This window comes from Protopterus annectens, chromosome 4.part1, assembly GCF_019279795.1.
Source record: "Protopterus annectens isolate FY-2018-M chromosome 4.part1, PAN1.0, whole genome shotgun sequence".
Lineage (NCBI taxonomy): Eukaryota > Metazoa > Chordata > Ceratodontiformes > Protopteridae > Protopterus > Protopterus annectens.
Genome location: NC_056734.1, coordinates 159,390,915 through 159,413,435, shown reverse-complemented (window position 1 = coordinate 159,413,435; position 22,521 = coordinate 159,390,915). Strand labels below are relative to the sequence as shown.

At 36.9% G+C, this 22,521-nt stretch overlaps 1 protein-coding gene across 1 annotated transcript in view; it reads left to right on the top strand.

Moving 5' to 3' along the window:
- CLDN11 (claudin 11) overlaps window positions 1–22,521 on the top strand; it is a 281,242-nt gene that overhangs the window by 53,104 nt on the left and 205,617 nt on the right. Inside the window, exon 2 of the mRNA XM_044070062.1 lies at window positions 14,276–14,440. Within this exon, the coding sequence (XP_043925997.1) occupies window positions 14,276–14,440 (165 nt within the window). The remainder of the gene's footprint in view (window positions 1–14,275; window positions 14,441–22,521) is intronic.

The window sequence follows — 22,521 nt, the reverse complement described above, 5'->3', positions numbered from 1 at the left end:
GCTATGAGAATGGCCTTGTAGCACAAAAGAGGAAGAAGCTAATGAGAGATAGAATGGATTTCGAAAGGAATAATGTTTTTGTATGGCCCAGGTCAACCACCAATGTTGAACAACAGTCTTTAAATGGCAGGAACAACTATAATGTTGATGGGAGATCCAGTATGGATGGGAAATCACGCGGTGATACGCATGTAGCTGTTTCGAAAGCTACTACAGCTACAAGGAGAGAGGTGCAATCTGATGATGGTTCAGTGCCGCCGGTAACATCCGTTAATGGTTCCAAAGGATTTCTAAGTACAGAGAAGGAGCGTGATACAAATAGTGGACCTAAACTAGTGACTTCTTTGTATTTTACACCGGCTGAGACATCTTCGAGTTCACCCCTACCAGCTGCAACGGGGGTTAACCGTACGAGCACAGTAGTACGCCGAAAAATACAATTGGATAGGTTGCAGAGGGATGACAAACAGGACCAGCCACAGGTTTTTCCTCATGTACCTCTTCCCATCAGAACAGGGAGGAAGAGGTCTATCGAACACGAGAACAACAGAGGTGCCAAACGCAAAGATTCGTACACGGAAACCCAGTACAATCAACAGAGGCAACGCTGGAAGCAGAATCCTTAATTCATAACATATCTATTACTGTTTGAGTAATTTGTACTCACACACATCTGAAGGAGCATGTATAAACTGACAATTTCAACTTAGTCTTACTGCTACACTAAGCATGTCATTTTTACATAAAATAAAACATATCTACATATTTAAAATCACATTTTAATAAATTAAAAATTTCAAACATTAGAATAAATTTAAACAGTCCATATAGCCACCAGGTTTCCTCAACAGTCTTCCATACATTTATATATATATATTTGTGTTTAAAATGTTGTTTTAGTCATCTAAAGCAAGCAGTGTTTGTATTAAAGTATTATATAATGGAAACCATTAGTATTTATGTTTCATTCTCAAAAATAATATGCAAATCATAAATATTTAGGAGATATGAGAGCTTTTTTGGTTGCTCACTAAGGAAAAGGTAGAAGTGTTTCCCCCCATTCCATAAAATGCATTCAAACGGTTATCTGATATGAATAAAAACAGGTACTCCTGATGCTAAGTCAGCAACAGAAAGAAATGGCCCCAAAATTGCATTTTGTTATCACTGTTAGCACACTGATTGTGTACCTTGAGTAGCTGGTCTCATTTTTTATCTGGCTCATCCTAATTCACCCCTTTAGAACTCTTAGTGACCAATGGAGATTTATTAATTTACATACCACTTTTCTAATACAAAGTAAAAATAAACTTGAAGAATATAAAAACATCACAGGCAGCCAGATGCCACCATATTCACCTCCATGCTCTATGAAGAGCCTGAACAGAACCATGGCTAGGTTAACTGGGTCATCTGGCTCCCTCTTCATTTCCGATATGAGAAAAAAAAGCTCTTTTGTGTTCTGAAGCTGAAGCAAACTGCTTGCTAGCTTGTTACAGTTAAATTAGCACACCACCACCACTATGACACATTGAGCACTTCAGTTGTAACCACAACTGCAGTATCTGCATTCATTGATTAATCAACTTTGACACTGCAATCCCACACAATTGTGCCTCCTAATAGTTCTCCCCTTTCCCCTCCTTAGTTAAAGGTCTACAAAGAGGTATAAGACACAGGTTTAACACCACAACTCTAATTTTCAGCAAACAGACAAGCAAACAATGTGAATTTTCTTCTCTTGTGGCAAATAAATGCTCACATACTATTATTTCCACTTCCTGTTTCTCTTAAAATTATCTCACTCTTCACTTATTTATATGGTTGTCGTGATTTAGCTCAAAGATCTGCCAAACAATATATTTTATTTGTTTTATTTTATTTATTCAGTTTGATAACTGGGATAGTCCACTGGGCCTGGAAGAGGCCATTTTCAGTGGATTCCCGGGGAGAAAAGCTCCACAGAATATTGACAATTATGCAAAGTTTTTAAAAATAAAGACATAGACAGATTATACAGTTATAAAGTAGTAGACAATAGAAGCATGCAAATGATGATAAACAATTAATTAAAAGAAAAGGACATATTTTTCCTAAGTCGTAGTAATATATATAAAGTATAAATGATATTCATATAGTCTAAGTAATATTTACAAAGCATAAGCACTGTAGGTTTATGTACAGAGATTTCTTTTCTTTTCTTTTTTTTTTTTTGGAAATTCAGAGTTAGAAATCTGAAAAGAGAGAGAAAAAGGAGAGGTAAAGGATGATTTATAATGGAGAGAGGAGTGGGTTCTAGGCAGTGGTAGAGAGTAGGAGAGGAAGTAAGATGCATAGGGTAAAAGAGCAGTGTGGTAGCTGGTTAAAACATTTAGTGCTTGGGAGATGGTATTAAGGAGTTATGTGGTAGGGGTACAGGAATATTCCCACTTTGAGAAAAGGTATGATTGGAGAAGTGTTTTGAAGTTTGAGTGGCTTTGAATATTTCGAAGGGAGGCAGGAAGAGAATTGCAGAGTTTAGCTAATGAGCAGGATAATAATAGGTGGCCAGGGGGTAGAAGAGGTTTATATATATTTAGAAGATTGTTGTTTTCTGATCTAAGTGAGCGGTTGGGAATGTAGGGAGTTAAGGCGGTGGACAGAGAGGGGACAACCAGAGAGTTTGAATATGAGCTTGTGAGCAGTAGTAAGTTTGAGGAGTTTGAGGAAATTAAAAAGTTCGAGCCATTGCAGAGAATGGAGAGAGAGACAGCAATAAGATGAATTTCTGGAGTTGGTAGCAAATTTGGAGATTTTATTGTAATAGGTTTCCAGCTTGGCCTGTAAGCCAAGCTGAAGATTAGTGAATGCAGGGGCACTATACATAAGAGAGAGTAGAAGGTAGGTAGAAGAAAGGGTATGTCTGGTGGAGGGGGTAAGTTACCAATTGTGTCTATACAGGAGACCTAGTTTTTGGTGATTTTTTTATGTTAGTTTGGATATGGATGTCATATTTTAGATTTTCATCAGTTATGACACCAATCAGTATGGTATGTGATACTGTTTCTATGGGGATGTTATTCTGAGTCATTCAAAGTGAAGTGTAGGTGCTAAAGGTGGTGAAGGTGGTGTGATGGCTACATGAGTGAAGCAGTGTAATTTATCAGTGATACTTTATCCCAGGTTGCCTCATGATGTTCATGAATTCTGAACAGGATGGGGACTACTATTGATCTCTATGACCTTCCAAGTATTATCTATGAAGGGAGAGTGTGCTAGAGTCAGAAACATGGCCTGCACTGTGCAGGACCAGAAAAAGTGTGTGCGAGATTTCAACTGCTTCTGCCAAAATCTACTCATTTGTGTAACTTTGACTGCTTTTGCTAGAATCTACTCATATGTGTAAGCAAATAAAAATAGTAAACTCTTTCATTTTTCCTGTGGACCATTAACAGACCCAGTGGGAACAACAATTGTACCAAAATGGTAATGCTACAAAAGTGGGATGGTAATTTGTAAAGAAACCACACAGTGTTAAATATAGAAATGCTGTCCATTCAGAAGTAGGTAAATAGAGTTAAACAGAGAAGTGCCCTGTTGACCCCAAGCATTTAATAAAGCAGCTAGAGGTAAGATGTGGGAGTATCAGTGAAAATACTACATCATGAAAGGACTGGATAGATCTTTAACAAATTTTAACATGGTCAGGAAAGACACATTTATTTATTTATGTATTGACATTTGATTACCAGGAAAGTCTGACTGGGTAGGTGCCTATTTTCAGAGGAGGTCCAGCTAGAAAAGCTCCAAAGTATTACAAAACATTTTAAGAACAATAATTTTACAATCTGGAAAAACAGTACAAAAAACATCTAGTTAAAATAGTTATCCCAAATTAGACATAACGTAAAAGCATTGGCTAAGAACTGATACAACTTATATTACAGTTATTTCATATTTAGAGAAATTTCAGCTAGTTTAGAGATGTTAAAGGTAATTTAGTATAATACAAACAGGGATTGCAATATGAAGTGGGAGAAAAAACAGGATTATGGGATATTTAGATAAAGAGTCAGGGGAGAAAAAACTGATGGAATTAAGGAAGTGAGGGAAGAAGAGGAAGTAAGGAGGTGAAAGGAACGAATAGGTATTTGTTCACATTTAGTGATATAGTCTATCCTGGGGATGAGCAAGAATGGAGCTAGATTTTTGCTAGGAATTCTTTCAAAATGTTTTTAAAGAACTGGATGGAGAGTATTGACCTGATGGATATAGGTAAGGAGTTCCAGGCCTTAGCAACACAGTATAAGTACAGACCATGTCCAGCAGATTTGATAGGTTTGTGGGCAGTCAGGGGTTTTTGGTCATTGGATCATAATGACTGATTGGGAGCATAGTTGTGTAGAATGGTATTTAGTACTGGACAAGCAGATGTTTGTTGGATAATTTTATAGGTGGCAGCAAACTGTGTATATGTTAGTCGATGAGATAATTCTAATCTATTTAGGATTTTTAGTGCTGTACAGTGGTGCGTTCTTAAAGGGATATTTGCTACAAATCCAGACACTTTATTATAGCATTGTTCAGGTTTTGCTTTTATGATGCCTGGAAGTTAATAAGGATGGGAGCACCATAAAGAAGTGAGGGGAGGAGGCAAGTAGTGGCAAGTGTAGTTTTAGTTCTGTTAGTGAGAAAGTTTTTGACTCTGTAAAACATCTTAAGTTTTTGCTCATTTTTTTATGCAATTTTGTATATGCAGGTCAAATTTAAGATTAATATCCACTATCATCCCTAATAATTTGCTATCAGAAGTGACTTCAGTAGTTATATTATTAAGATAGAGGATTTAAAATTTTGTATTTTTTTCATGAGAGAGACTTGGGGGAAAAAGTAGTTTGTTTTTTGAGGATGAGCATGAGATATGAGTTACAAAGCCATGTTTCAGTAACCTTTAAAGCTTCCTCAGTTATTTGCTGGAGATTTACCTTCAGTGTGGCTTCATCTGCATATTGTATTAGGGAGGCCTGTTGTGTAGATGTGTGGAGAGTGTTGATGAGAATGTTAAAGAGGAGGGGACCAAGGACAGAACATTGTGGTACACCAGTGGTGACGGTGAGGTATGGTGAAAGAGTGGAGGGCCATTTTACTGACTGGTACCTATTGGACATGTAGCTTTTAAACCATAGAAGGGTGGGTTGAAATAGACCTAGTAAGGACATTTGAAGCCGAAGTTTGCTTTAACAAACTCTCGAATGTTTATACAAATCTAAACACAGGGAGGAGACTATTTTGCCATTATCTCTAGCTTTATTGACAGTATCAATAAAGGTTAGAAGTGTAGTACTAAGTATTATAGGAGGGATAGAAGCCATGTTGTGTGGGGGATAGGAGTCCTTCCTGCAGAAGATAGTTTAGCAGCATGAGACTCTGGTATGGTTTTGAAGGTGCAAGGGGACTGTGGATGGGAACCAAATGAGACACTGATTAACATAGTTAAGTATTCTGATAATGATAATACCTATGAAATGGTCCCACACTTGCAGCTGGTAAATGTATTCTGTAGTGTGCATACTTGTGTATTGTCCTAGGGAAATTTGTGGCTGCTGGATAAGGTTATCAGCAAGAGAAAGTTGTTCTATATGTATGTGTGTGTATATATATATATATATATATATATATATATATATATATATATAGAGAGAGAGAGAGAGAGAAACAGACAGACAGAGACAGAAAGAAAGAGAGAACATTTGTAAATTGATTTGCTATTTTAAATATTTATCTTTACCTACAATTTTATGTATTTCTTTCCATTCTGCAAAGTTGTATCCAACCAGTGAAGTAATACGAATATTGATGCCATAGAATAAGACTCAATTTCTGAGATTCCTAAACCTCTATTTGCTTACATTCTGTTACGTTATTTGAAACCAATTCTAGGTTTGTTTGGATGCTAAAGGGAAGTTGTAAAGTTCTTTGATATGAGCCTTGCTTATCATTAATGATATAGTTTGAGTTAAATATAATACTTTTAGCACTAATTCCAGTGCTATGATTTGTAATGCTCAGAGGCTGACAGGTATTTCTTTGGTCCATTTCTGGTGAGGCTCACACATTAATAACATATCTGCACCCAGTATATTGGATTCCTACCATTAGAAGTCAGCAGCCAGCATCCCCCAAGTAAGTATTCAATTAAAAAGACCCTTCGATGAACCAAATAAGTGATTTCCTTGCACAGTGGTAGGAAGCACATTATCAAAGTCCCTCCCTCATCCAGTAATAGTACCTGTGAAGCACTCATGCATTGTGATACAGGTGGCATGGTACATGATGCTCAGATGCATACATATTGTCTGGGAATGCCAACAAGTCTTAGTATAAACTACTATCCAAGGAAGAATAAAGTGGCAGAGTTATATCTTCTGCTATAAATGAACAAATTGCTAAGCACATGATATGCATGTCACTTGGTTACTCTCTGTGCCTCTGTAACTGCTCTTGTATTTCTCTGTGGAGTATTACAGATTTCACCAATGTGCATGTATAGAACACTACACACAAAACCTTGTTGGCCACAAACTTGAGTAATGTGATTCCATTGCATTTACTGGAAATGAGGCTCATTTAATACTGTAAGACACAGTGGCACATATAAATAGGTGTCTGCTCACTGAGTTGCTTTTCTTGCAAGAGTTGCATGATGAGGTTTGTTACAGCAGACTTTGTCTATTTGTGCGGTCACTATCCCTGTATAAATGATTTGTAGTGACATGACCTGCAGTTTATATGTTTGAACAGTTTGACTGTACTTGCTTGAATATTGACTCTCCATGAATTACAGAGATGAAGCAGCAATATACCTGGGCATTAATAGTTTGACTTTGTCCATTTATACGTAGATATCTTTGTATAATGATGATATAGCAACAATATACTGATTTGTGTCATAGCTAAATTCATACAAGTGCACAGTTGTTCAGTAACTTGTAGCACTTAATTTGTGAATTCTGGCTATTAGGATTGATTTACTGCCTCATATATGTTTAACATAATTAATGTGTAATAACCTGAGAAGTAATAGATGGATAAGCATATTTGTTAGCTGACATGATACACTATGGAACTACATATTTTAAGACACATGACTGTATGACTGATAAACATGTTATAGTCTGCGAAATTTGGTGGTTCATTGATTTGGTTAAATGTTTGCTTCTGTATGGCTTCTGAAATACTATTTAACTGGTATCATCAACTCTTTGCAAAAAATGCTGTCTTATAGGTTATGGCAGGTTCCAGCCTGCATTGGCATAACTTTAGTGCATAAAAACTGAGGTGTTTCTTGAGGGTTTTGCCAATATGGCATGTCACTACTGGAACAGGGTGGTCAACATGGCTAAAGGGATTCTATCTGAGCAAATATTATCTATGGTGTGAACATAGTTGGTGACTATAGCCATGAAATGCAGGCCTGGCAATGCTGTGCCACAGGAGTGTGTGACTGCATGCAGCAACCTAAGAAACTATACTGAGGTTGTCAGTCATGCCACGGGGGTTGTGTCACAGTGCCACCTTTGACTGAGGCCAAGGAATTCCTGTTTACACTGGATAGTCATGCTACCAACTGCCCCTGGCTGCTGGAGACAGAACTGATGCTGTGCCTTCCAACAGGTAGCTGAAATTCACATTCATGTGTTGGTTCTCATGGGTGTTCATGAAAACTTTGCTTAAATGATGCCAATGAAAATGGCATCCAATAATTCAGATGGTCTCTGGAGCATCAGACTTCTGCGTGGGCCATGTATGCTGCATATGTAAGCATGCCATTTCACACCTGTTGCATGTATGTGTATATACATATGTAATATCTACTGAAAATCTCCTTTTTTCATGCCTCACATGCTTGGCTTGCAGGCCTTTCAGAACATGCTATGTAGTTGCAACCCTACTTACAAATACACACTGCTTCCTTATTGCCTGTGACATCTAGGGCTCACATGCCACCTAAATTGCAATGATTGAGGGGAAGCCCACAATGGTTTGGGAACCTAGATGGGTGTACATATTTCTTCATGACTACAGACAGATGGTGAGGAAGCACAAGTCCTCAAAGGACATGGCACTTGCCACATGCAACAATGTAGTTCCTGTCCCACTGCTGATGCAATGGTACATTTAGACATTCTATCTTAGTGCTCTTAGAGAACTACAGGAGACCACTGCCGACAGCGTCTCCTTTTGGGAGGAATCCAACAATGGTAGTCATTATAGCCATTCACCTGTCATAGAACAGGGTTCTACCACAGCAGGGAGGTAGCCATAGCAGCTGTTGAAATGAGGGCAGTGATGACCAGGGAAAGTAAAGACATCCACAAAACAGATTTTGTGCCCTTACCAATTCATACAATTGTACAGTCCCATGAGAACTTGCAGCAATGGGTCATGGCTTCCTCTGCTCATATATATGTGTATATATATATATATATATATATATATATATATATATATATATATATATATATATATGATTCCCCTTTATAATCTCGAAATACTGAAATGTCGAATTTCAGTATCTCAAAACCATAAAGGCGAATCCACAAAACACCGGCAGCCCAAAACCAAGAAATTTGAAATCCCAAACACACTGCATACACCATACTACACATACACCATAATATCCACAGTACAAAATAAAAAAACACACAAAAACATAACACCACACATCCACAAACCTACACTACAAATAAGCAGAGGGAAAAGCTCCCCATATACCCCCCATGTGGGGGCTGCGCCCCGGCTTATATATACTAACTCCGAGATCGCACAAACAGGAAAAGAAAGTAAACTCACAGCCAGATATTCTACAGTCCCTCGCACAAACACACACACATCACACATATACAAACACCAACACATCCAGCACTTACACATTCATACTTTCACCTGCCTACCCTAACCCACACGTACAACTTACAAACACAGTCACATACACTTAAACTCCCACCCAAAACCCTTACAAAACACTGAATTATCTTAAATTCTACCTAAATCCACACATGACACCGGACACCATCCCCACAAAACACCGCATGTAATGTAGTGTAAAGTCATAACCGTGAATTTGAGATATTCAAATTCGCGATAATGCATTTTCACTATTTTGAAAATTCACCTTTATGGTCTCGAGATACTGAAACTCAAGATTTCAGTGTTTTGAGGTTATAAAGCGATCCTTTTATCTTTACAAGCTTAGCAATACCTGTTCTACTTGTGTGTCTCTGGTGATGTATGCTGTGTTCACTGCAAAGCCTTTAGTGATCATAATTCTCATGTCTGCTGTTAGAAAACGTAACAGCAGAGGTATTTCTGGATGCCATGTATTAGTAAACCCTATACTGATAACATCATGACATCTGTAGCAAAGTGAACGTCATGTCTCTCTGAGTACTGTGTACTCATACTAGTTATGGATTGTTATAGCACCTATATTTATACAAGATATTGTTTTATTGCTTGCACATGAGCATATTCTGAGTGCCAGCTTTATGCATACAGGTGCTCTTCCTTTTCTTGATTCTTAATGCCATCAGGTCGTTTTGGCTAGTTAGGTTCAACTGTCCAGTGTTCTTTTGTAGCCCTACTACACCACAGACTGTAAGGCCACCATGCTTGGATTTATCATGCTGTGTGGGACTACACACAAAGGGATTATCTAAGATGTTTTGTATGTGGGTATTGCAAAGCAACCCTGGATGTTGCAGGTACCTGAATTAGCTATTTATAAACATTCACTCTGTCATATTCTTGCTGCGTTTTGTGATTTCCGTGCAGGGGAGTGAGGCTGTGACATAGACAGAGTTCTGGAGGGTAACCACTGTCTTTTATAAAACGATAATACATGTCATGTCTGCATTTTTCTTCTTTTGATTCAGCAGTACATTTATCTGGGCAGGATGCTCACCTGTTAAGTATCCCACAAGAATCATCTTTGTGATAAAACTGTGTCATAGGACACTGATTTTCCATACAGATCTGTCATGCACACTGCCAGGGAAAGATGCTCTGATCTTCAGGATTCTTTTCAGTTTCTGCACACATTGTGTGGCAGTTGACCGAATGACACCCCTTCTAGTTGATATACCTCTGTCTGACTTTGCCAGAGGTGACTTTATTGCTCTGTTTATATTCAGTCAATGGCCCTGGGTTAGTGGAGCATGTTCACAACCTCATTGTACTGTTCTAGGATGTTAGGTAATGTTGCTGTAAATTTGATGTAACTCTGAGTATCAGAGATCATGACTGCAAGGAACACATTTGAGGTGTGTGAAATGACAGTCTTACTGTGCCACTCATATGATGCTGGAATGTCAGAGAGTGTGTGCAGCAATACACAAACCTTTGTGTCTAGTGGGATGCAATTTCCCTGCTAACTGCATGCATTTGTGTGGGGGACATGCACAGCTATTAATCCCTGTCTGCTCGGTTATTTTCCTGTCAATAACCAATTGGCCAGAGAAGTGATTTAAAAGGCACCATGGGTATTGCTTCACAGGAACTCTACAATGGGTTCTATACCTTGCATTATCATTGTATTTGCCTGCAGGAATGGAGGCATGCCTTAGTTCTGTTTTATTCATTGAATCATACCTCTCAACTGTCCCTGATTTTCAGGGACGTCCCTGATTTTGACTCAAATTTTAGCTCTGTCCCTCTTAATCCCTCCTAAAACTAGTGACTTTTGGAGGAAAGGTGGTGAATTACACTTAATCAATAATGACAATAATTAAGAGTTATAGACTTCTTTTACTTCAGAAACTATGTATTAATTCATATGCTCTGATTCTGTCAATGTTTCAAGTTAATAGCACTAATATTTTAAAAGTGTCCCTGATTGTCCCTGATTTTTTCTTGACCTATCCCTGATTCTGTTAAAATTTGTCCCCAATTGGTTGAGAAGTCTGCACTGAATATCCTGCAGTGACTTGAGTGGCCCAGCAATTTTTATTTCTACTTAATGGTGACACTGTGATGAGGCAGTATTGTTTGAAGTCACAAGTAGTTTGCAAACTATCACAAGGTGACCAAGTTTTACTTCACTTTCATACTGCCCTGCCCCAAGAGTAAATTGCTTTAAAATGCAGCTCTGTATATGTTTTTGGAGTATTAGTGGCAATAGTTTCTTTAACTATCAAGAGACGTGTCAGCCAGTTGCTGGATTTTAGCAGATATACCATACTGATATTTATAGTGCATTTAGCAGTGAGATTTACAGGAGAAATTTTCTGCCTTACTCTGGTAGAGTTGCACAGACAGATAGTAAAATAGTTCTGAAAAATGGTTACAAGTGGTTTTCTGACATTTTAGGGGTAGATGCTAAGCAATAAGCAGTACCCAAGTTACACACCCAAATAGTTTGTGGCAGATTTACATTTCTGAATATTCACTCGGTGGGAATGACCATTCTTCTGCCTGACAACTGTAATTTAGCATCAGTGATTCAGATTTTTATGGACAGATTTATAGCTAGTAAACAATATATTTATATAAATATATATATATATATATATATATATATATATATATATCTTTATATATATATATATATATATATATATATATATATATACACACACATGCACACACATTATATATATATATATATATATATATATATATATATATATATATTTATGTACATATATATATATATATATATATATATATATATATATATATATATATATATACACACACACACATTTTATATATATATATATATATATATATATATTTTTTTTTTTTTTTTTTTTTTTTTTCTGTAAAAGCTATTGTACAATACATTTTTTTTCCTTTATTATTTTGCTCCTGTACTATACCAACCATCAAGACCACTCCTATTAAGCACAGTCCATTTATTTCTTGTACAAAAAAATTGTACCAAGTACCATACTGGGTGAGAGGTACCTAGGAAGGCTATCATACAGGCAGCTTCCTAATGAAGGCATATTTTTTTATGGCCCTAGCCCCTCCTCTATTGGGGATGTAAGCAGGAACCTCCTGTGCCCTGCCCCTCGGCCCCCTGCATACACATTCTGCATGTGGCAGCAAGGGCTATCTTCACTTGATTAGCAATCACAGCCCACATTCTCCTTTGCACTGCTGTTTAGTATTTCAGGTAAGGTTTTGCTTGCCCTGAAGCATAATGGATGCAGTTGGGAGTGACCCCCCCCCCCCAGGATGGGCACAGCCATCTTCTTTTGCTTCTATCATTCAAAGCAGCAAACAAGTGCATACTATCTCCAAAATGTAGCCTGCAGCACATCAATAAATACTATACAAGAAAGTTATTGCATTTTACTACTATGAATTCCTAAGAAAGTGATAGCAACGATAAGCATTCCTATATGTCATAATTCAGCTTAATATATAAATTATTTGTTATTATTATTATTTATTATTTATTGACATTTGTTGACAGGGAAAGTCCACCAGGCTTGAAACCCCGTTTCAGTGGAGGCCCTGGGAGAAAAGCTCTAAGTTACATGAAAATAATTATATGAATTTGTAAGGAAATAATTACTTATAAAGCACGTGAAATAATATAGAAAACTATCTAAACAGCACATATGTTGTAAAAAGGCACACTGCAGTAACAATGGAACATTAGCATGTAGGAAAATTATATAGCTGGAAATATTTAACAATACAGCTCAATTCTTTTTTTTTTGGGGGGGGGTAGAAAAAGGGAAAGGCAAGTGTAGTGGGAAGGTAGAATTAGAGAGTTAAACTTAAAGATAAGATAGATATAGTTAGAATCTTATAGCTAGGTGGTGGTAATATGTAGATTATAGGTGTCATGTATTTAATGGTAGTATTAAAAGTAGAAAGTGACAGAGAAGAGAAAATGTGTTAAGATAGTTGTATAGATATGTGGATTAGGATACTAAAGACTAGGGATTAGGGAACATAAACAGATGTTTTACTGCTATTCTGCATTTAAAATTTTACACTAAATACAGTTGTGGCCCGTTGTTTGTATGGATACATTTTATAGGACATATTGCAAATGCAAAATGATTTAACTTTCATTATGCTTGCATGTTTTTTATGTTTTTGGCTAGTTTTGTAATAGTCTGCAGTCTGGTTGCCAAGAACTTACCAATGAATATAAGAACTAAAAATGAAAACAATTTTTTTTTGTTGTTGTCAAAATGTGTAACATTCTGAAAAAAAAAGTTATGTAAAATATTCTATTTAAGTACTGGGATTTGACACATTTATCACGTAACTTTTCTGTGAACTACAGTCCTATAGCATGCTCCAAAAATGAGCTTAAAACTGCAAAAGTTATTACTGGGGACTCCATCCTCATGTAAGAGGGTTTCCCCTTTACCTCTTTACTTAATATAATTAGCTCTGAGGTCCTGAAAGCTTGGGGTAAGTAATACATTTTTGAGGCTGTTCACTGAACATTTTTTTAGGATATCATCATCCCCTTTTTCCCATTTTGTAAATGAGATCAGGGTATGGTGTCAGCTGTTGCCATCTCTCATTTCAATGCCACTCTTCCACCTTCTTTGATGCTCATGCCTAACTGTCTCACTTCTTCTCTCACACAATCCCATCCACCTCTTTGCTGGATGCCCACATTTCCTCTTTCTTCCTGCCAGTCAAGAATGTTCTTAAACATATTTTCTTCTGCTTTTGTGCATGTGCCCAAACTACTTCAATCTGTTCTCAAGTGCAGTTGGAGCTACTTTGGCTTCTCCTCTGATGTAGCATTATGGTTTGGCAAAAAAGCAGCCAAGTCAATCATCTTGATGTCTATATATATATATATTTCTGTCTCGCAGAATACATTGACACCATATGTAAAGTTTCCCCATAAGTGATTTTTTTTTCTGACTAGAATTTCTTCTTGACAGGAGAATGGAGAAAAATGGTTTCATGATATACTAGAAGCAAAAAAGGCATTTTCAATATTTGCTTTAGTTTAACTTAACACAAAGCAGCAGATAATTCAGATCAAGAAAGAAAACAATGTTATGCATATGGATAGTCTTTACATACATTTATTTACCTCTGGTGCTAGTTAGTGGTAACCTAGTATCTAAATACATGCAGTCCATTTTGGTCTAAAGTAGTTATATTTCCAAAAGTAATGTAAACTGGATGATAAAAGGAAAATGTTACAGAATTTTACAGTGTTGTATATTACCTGACATTTGATAGTAAACATTACAGGACACTGCTGAAAGCAGACTACATGACCTTCTGCATTTTTCTTTTACAGTTCATATCCAGGCTTGCCGTGCATTAATGATCTTTGCCTCAGTTATGGGGCTGCCTGCCGTTCTAGTGGTCCTGACCACATTACCATGTATAAAACTGGGAAGTGATATGGACTCTACAAAGCATGCAAGGAACATTGCAGGAGGAGTCCTTGTTCTACTGATGGGTAAGTCGAGAAGGGTATGAGCTATAATTACTTTTCTGATTCTAAGAGATTTTGTCCTAAAAATATGTTGCAGTACATGTTCATTATAAGTTAGTGTAGCTATTACTGTCTGCATAACAAACCATTGTGATATGGTTTAAATCTTATCTGTGCTGATTTAGGGAGTTTATTAGTTAAATTGATTGTTTCATATATTTGCACTGGTATACATTGTAAATCAATACTAATTATGTTTCTTTAAACCCCTAAGACTCATACCTATGGTTAGCCTGCAGTTCCATGCACTGGGCTGCCATTTCTTTCTCAGTGAATTGTAATTTTTATGTCTTTAAAAATAAATGTTTTACATGTAGTATAAGAGATCCTGGCAAACTCTTATGATAAACTAGTATGATTCAGCAAAGACACCTCCTCCTGCGCGTGGGTAATGCACGGCCCCCAAATGTAGTAGATCAACCAAAAAACAAGAATGGAGCCAGCAAATGGTGATAGAAAATATTGTATTGAAATTAAAGCATCACAGCAAATACAGACAAACCGGTTTCGGCTGGTAAATTACACAGCCTTCATCAGTGTATTCAAAGCTAATAGTATTTGCAAGCTGTTTAAATATACAGACATAGAATCTCATTGGTGGAGTAATTATAAATATTCATTAAGCCCTGGTGGGAAAAGCCCACCTAGCTTGATGATCCACTTTTTTTCTCTACTATTTAAAATATCATGCCAACCAGTTTTATTCCTCTGATCACCCTGAATTACATCAATAATTGTAAACAAAAATATTGCAGATGGATGTGACAACTGGTGTTTATACAAAGCATTAGTCATCTTTTTCTGTTTGATATTGCTATAATGTTCTGAGATTCGTAACCTAATGCACCTTGAGGTTTGTCCAATATAAAATGCACCACATTTGCATGTTGCCATGTAGATGGCCCAATCACTGCTGCAATTGCAAAAAATATTTATATCAAAGACCTTTGAGCAATTTCTACTGGAAAATTCCTTGGTGGTGTATATATGTTTGCAATTTACACAATGGCCGCAAGGAAAACAACCATACAGACTGTGTCCAGAAATAGTAGTTTGTATTTTGTCCCTGAACCTTCCATCTCCAGTTTTATAATGGTTAAAATAAGATTTCAAACTTTTGCCATTTCTGTATGAAAACATACACTTATCAGGGATAATCCTAGCAACTTCTGGATCACTCTGCAGGATGTTCCAGTGTCGCTGTACAATCTTAACTAGACCATTGGTGTTCCGTCCATAAGTGGTCGTAAGTCTAAGTGGTTTAGATGATGTGGTGGACTTCTCCTTATACACAAGCAGCTGACTACGTTCCATGTCTTGAACCTGGCTTTTGGCATTTGCTATAATACCTTCCTTGTAACCTCTTTGTTTGAATCTATGTGTGAGGTCCTCTGAGTTCTTACAATATGTTGAATGTTGTGAACATATCCGTTTAGTTCTAATAAATTGGGATTTTGGAATGTTCCTGGCTATGTGTGGAGCATGATAACTTGTAGCATGTAATAATGAATTATACTGCGGGAACTTCCTATGTGTCTCAGTCTCTAGTGTACCATCCGAAAGTTTGTTTATGGAAACATCTAAAAAAATTATTCTGTGGGTATCATGTTGTTCTGTAAAACCTAAACCCCACTCATTGTTGTTCAAATATTGTACAAAGGTGAACAAACTAGACTCAGTTCCCCTCCACATCAACCAAATATCGTCAAGGTATCGTCTCCAAATGTCCATGTCTGAAAGGAAGATGTTTCTTGTAGAATCATAAATTAACTTGGTTTTGACATAAGCCATAAAAAGGTCAGCATATATGGGGGCAAAAGAAGCCCCCATAGCCGTACCCTTGATTTGCCAGAAACAGTCATCCTTGTAATAAAAAACATTACAGGTGAGGACATATCTTGCCATGTCAACCAAAAATGTATTGAATGTAGAACTGTATAGACCTGCATGGTCCAACCAATATGCCAAAGCCTGGAGTCCAGCTTGATGTGGAATATTAGTATATAAGGCACATACATCAAGCGTGCATAAGAGCCAATCTTCTTCCAATTGGGTGTCAGATATGATTTGTAAAAAGCTAGTGGTATCATTTAACCTGGAACGAAGGAATTGTAACAACGGTTTGAGATGTTTGGTCAAGAATAGGGATAAGGGTTCAGTTAAATACTTTCTGCCAGACACTATGGGTCTTCCCGGTGGGTGTGTAGCATTTTTATGTATTTTTGGAAGAAAATAAATATATTGTGAGTTACAATCCTTAACTGTTAATTGTTGAAGAGTGTCTTTGGAAATTACACCCCTGTCGAAAGCATTCTTGAGAAAACATTCAATACATTTGGTAAATCTATGTACGGGATCCATAAGCATATGATTGTAATATCTAGTGTCTGACAACTGCCTGCGGGCCTCACTATCATAATCAACCCAATTCTGTACTACAACAACACCACCTTTGTCTGCTGTTGTGATCACGATTTGTTTGTTTTTCTGGAGTTCCAGAATGGCTTGTTTCTCACTAAAAGTGATATTATTGTGTTTCCATGCCAAGTTTGAACTTTGAAAATGAATCTCCCTAAGAACACTGTTTTGAAATTGGTGAACCACAGTGTTCATAGGTGGGGAAAAATTAGATTGATGGTATGTGAATTTCCCCTTCCCAAAGTCAAGACCAGAATCCCCAAAAAACATTTTAAGATTGATTAATCTACAGAATCTAGACAGGATCACCATCACCCAAAAGAAGCTCGGGGGTTGCCCCTTTAGGAGCACATACAGACGGGGTGGGTGTAAACACAAGAAAAATACACAATGTACAGGGACTATTGGAGTTGGCGTTAGGGACTTAAATCAAAGCACTGTTAACATTTTAAACTTGTCTGACCATGTTCTGTCTGATCTACATGTCAAAATATTGAATAAAGGCCTTAATTTCATACCTGGTGCTATTATTTCTGAGGATGTATTTGCACAAGATTTGTCTAGATTCTGTAGATTAATCAATCTTAAAATGTTTTTTGGGGATTCTGGTCTTGACTTTGGGAAGGGGAAATTCACATACCATCAATCTAATTTTTCCCCACCTATGAACACTGTGGTTCACCAATTTCAAAACAGTGTTCTTAGGGAGATTCATTTTCAAAGTTCAAACTTGGCATGGGAACACAATAATATCACTTTTAGTGAGAAACAAGCCATTCTGGAACTCCAGAAAAACAAACAAATCGTGATCACAACAGCAGACAAAGGTGGTGCTCTTGTAGTACAGAATTGGGTTGATTATGATAGTGAGGCCCGCAGGCAGTTGTCAGACACTAGATATTACAATCATATGCTTATGGATCCCGTACATAGATTTACCAAATGTATTGAATGTTTTCTCAAGAATGCTTTCGACAGGGGTGTAATTTCCAAAGACACTCTTCAACAATTAACAGTTAAGGATTGTAACTCACAATATATTTATTTTCTTCCAAAAATACATAAAAATGCTACACACCCACCGGGAAGACCCATAGTGTCTGGCAGAAAGTATTTAACTGAACCCTTATCCCTGTTCTTGACCAAACATCTCAAACCTTTGTTACAATTCCTTCGTTCCAGGTTAAATGATACCACTAGCTTTTTACAAATCATATCTGACACCCAATTGGAAGAAGATTGGCTCTTATGCACGCTTGATGTATGTGCCTTATATACTAATATTCCACATCAAGCTGGACTCCAGGCTTTGGCATATTGGTTGGACCATGCAGGTCTATACAGTTCTACATTCAATACATTTTTGGTTGACATGGCAAGATATGTCCTCACCTGTAATGTTTTTTATTACAAGGATGACTGTTTCTGGCAAATCAAGGGTACGGCTATGGGGCCTTCTTTTGCCCCCATATATGCTGACCTTTTTATGGCTTATGTCGAAACCAAGTTAATTTATGATTCTACAAGAAACATCTTCCTTTCAGACATGGACATTTGGAGACAATACCTTGACGATATTTGGTTGGTGTGGAGGGGAACTGAGTCTAGTTTGTTCACTTTTGTACAATATTTGAACAACAATGAGTGGGGTTTAGGTTTTACAGAACAACATGATACCCACAGAATAATTTTTTTGGATGTTTCCATAAACAAACTTTCGGATGGTACACTAGAGACTGAGACACATAGGAAGTTCCCGCAGTATAATTCATTATTACATGCTACAAGTTATCATGCTCCACACATAGCCGGGAACATTCCAAAATCCCAATTTATTAGAACTAAACGGATATGTTCACAACATTCAACATATTGTAAGAACTCAGAGGACCTCACACATAGATTCAAACAAAGAGGTTACAAGGAAGGTATTATAGCAAATGCCAAAAGCCAGGTTCAAGACATGGAACGTAGTCAGCTGCTTGTGTATAAGGAGAAGTCCACCACATCATCTAAACCACTTAGACTTACGACCACTTATGGATGGAACACCAATGGTCTAGTTAAGATTGTACAGCGACACTGGAACATCCTGCAGAGTGATCCAGAAGTTGCTAGGATTATCCCTGATAAGTGTATGCTTTCATACAGAAATGGCAAAAGTTTGAAATCTTATTTTAACCATTATAAAACTGGAGATGGAAGGTTCAGGGACAAAATACAAACTACTATTTCTGGACACAGTCTGTATGGTTGTTTTCCTTGCGGCCATTGTGTAAATTGCAAACATATATGCACCACCAAGGAATTTTCCAGTAGAAATTGCTCAAAGGTCTTTGATATAAATATTTTTTGCAATTGCAGCAATGATTGGGCCATCTACATGGCAACATGCAAATGTGGTGCATTTTATATTGGACAAACCTCAAGGTGCATTAGGTTACGAATCTCAGAACATTATAGCAATATCAAACAGAAAAAGATGACTAATGCTTTATATAAACACCAGTTGTCACATCCATCTGCAATATTTTTGTTTACAATTATTGATGTAATTCAGGGTGATCGGAGGAATAAAACTGGTTGGCATGATATTTTAAATAGTAGAGAAAAAAAGTGGATCATCAAGCTAGGTGGGCTTTTCCCACCAGGGCTTAATGAATATTTATAATTACTCCACCAATGAGATTCTATGTCTGTATATTTAAACAGCTTGCAAATACTATTAGCTTTGAATACACTGATGAAGGCTGTGTAATTTACCAGCCGAAACCGGTTTGACTGTATTTGCTGTGATGCTTTAATTTCAATACAATATTTTCTATCACCATTTGCTGGCTCCATTCTTGTTTTTTGGTTAAACTAGTATGATTAACACAGAAATTCTTAACTGAAATGCACAGTTTGGAGGCTGTTACTACGGAAGTCTAGAACTGTGCCTTTCAGCTAAAACTTCCATGCATTAGCAATGCCTTTTCTAATCCGTGACTTAATTTCTTTTTTTATTTTTGTGATGCATAGCTTTACACTTAGCCAACAGTATGCCAATCATTGTAGGCTTAGCCAACAATGCCGTGGAAGAATCAACCTTGAAAGTGAAGCAGTAGTTCAAAAGATGATGGTAGGAGGTAGGCTTCACTTGTTACATACAGGTAAAATATTTTCAACTTGGATTATGATACAGGGAAGAGAAATAAGGAGAAGCGGGATGAAAGGGAAGGCAAGAAAAGCAGAGAAGAAACAGACAGGCCTGAGATGTGACGATGTTTATTCTGGCAGTTAGAAATATGTAGCTTATGACTCCTGATATGAATGTATGTGATTTCTTCCATTTTTCAAATTGAATCTTGAATATTGCTAGCGTTTTAAACTGTCTAGTAATGAAGTGAAGCTTGTTCCACAGATGATGGAGACAGCGGGTGAGTAATGTATCCCTGCATCAGGTGTTGTTGATATTTTGGAGTAAAATTAGGTCTTTGGTCTTTGGAGTGAGTACCAGCAGAGGACTTTTTTCTTTTTGAGGAACAAGAGTGACACAGAAGAGGGTTTGACATTATTCAGAAGGCAAGGCACGGATCAACATATAGGAACTTATAAACCATAGAAAATAAAGAAATGATTTAGTGTATCTGAATGAGTGTTTTTAAAATCATGCATTATTTTGTATATAAAAGGCTGGGGTTTGTACTGTGAACACTGGACTGTGGTAACGAAGTGAGAAGTTAGTTATAAGACAAAGCTGCCATTTCACCAGTCAGTTTCTCCACCCACACCAATGGTCTTGAGGCTTGACAAGTGACTGAAAGATTGAAATATTGACTTATTTGTTTGTTTTTACTGGATGATGTGAGTGACAGAAATGATGCTCCATCACAGGGTAACTGTATTCACTCTTTTTGATAGACAGAGGAGGATCTAAGAGTATAGCCACTGTTACTTTGTGTTAACAGGAGTCAGTTTAGGTAGTCTGGTCACTTGTGAAGGATATCTCTTGCTATTTCGTACAGGAAGCAATCTAAGCACAGGCAGCCTGGAAATCATAGTTTTGACTTAGGAAGTCCTGGAAAGATTATATTTCTCAGCTTGCCTGGGAACATCTGGGGATCAAACAGGATGTGCCAGAGACTGTTGCTGGGGCTATGGAAGTTTGGTCTACACTGCTCAGCTTGCTGCCTCATTAACCCTTACCAGGACAAATACATTAGACAATGAATGACTGATGAATGAATTAAATTTTAGTTATAAAAAGTATGCAGTAGAACAGTGATTAGTGCAGCTGCTACATAAGTCTTGGTTATCCTTTTCAGTTCCAAGGTGGGATGCCTTCGGTGCAAAATCTGAGTGTTGTGCCTTTGTCAACACAGAGTTTTGCTGTTTGATCCTGTTTCTTTCTATGTCCCAAAGACACACACTTAAGTGAACTGGCAGTCTTCTTAAATGCCCACAGGTATGTACACAGTGTCAGAGTGAGTGTCTTTGTGGGTCCTGTGATGGAGTGGAATCTCACCCAGACAGGATTAATTCTCTGTCTTACATTCTGTGCTTGCCTGAATAGGCTTTGGTTCTCCTATGACCCTGAAAGTGATAAAACAACTATTGGATAATGATTGAATGAATGAAAAATATTCATTGTTAAATCATGTACTACAATAAAAATGGCTTTACAGAATTTATTTTGTGTACAGTAGTTTCTCAAAGGAATCATACAGACTATTAATATGTAGTGGTTTATAATTCTAAATAAAAGCAGTCAAAAATAATCCTTTCTATAAAGTAACATCATAGTTTTTTATGTTGTTAAAATTTTATTTGTACATTACATTTTTTATTACTAGTCATCCATCAGTAGTTGGACTTTTCTTATTTCCATTTTTTGTGAGAATGTTCTTAGTTTGCTACTAGTCGGAGCATACTCAAGAATTCCACAATATAGTGATTTTGTTTAAATAATGTCATGATGTGCAAGGTAGCCTTTTGAAGTTGTCTTTGTCAAATTTATTTATTTTTTTATTTTTATTGCAATCAGTAACAATAATAAACACAGGTAACACACCAAAAAATTTGTGACAAAAGATAGAACAATCACATGTACAAGTAAGTTTAGAACACCAACAGTCATCACGAGTAGATATTATTATTATTATTATTATTATTATTACTATTGTTATTATTATTATTACAAGAAATGTAATTAATTAGCCAGGATAACATATAGTAACTTCTTGCATCATACATTTTTAAACAAAGAACTTGGTACCAGTAGTTGTGTTGGTAGCAAGAGGCAATAGATTCATATCATAACAGTCTAGTATTATATTAACATGCCATTTTTAGAAAGTGCTCTAGTGGTTAGTAGCCTAACATCCTTCCAATTAGAGTCTATATATGTTCTCACTAACACTGAAAGGACAGTAATAAACTTCATTTTCAGCCAGGCTCAACTGGCCGAACACAAATATTCAATTGCTATCTAGTTTTGAAAATAAGATTGGAAGCCACCTCCTAGAACTCTTCCAACTAGATCATACCCATGGGCCTAAAGAGTCTAGCCCAAAATTTATAACAACTGTTTTCATTTGTTCAGCGGCAGCTCTCACAATGCCCTTGTCCAGTATATCCCAGTGTTG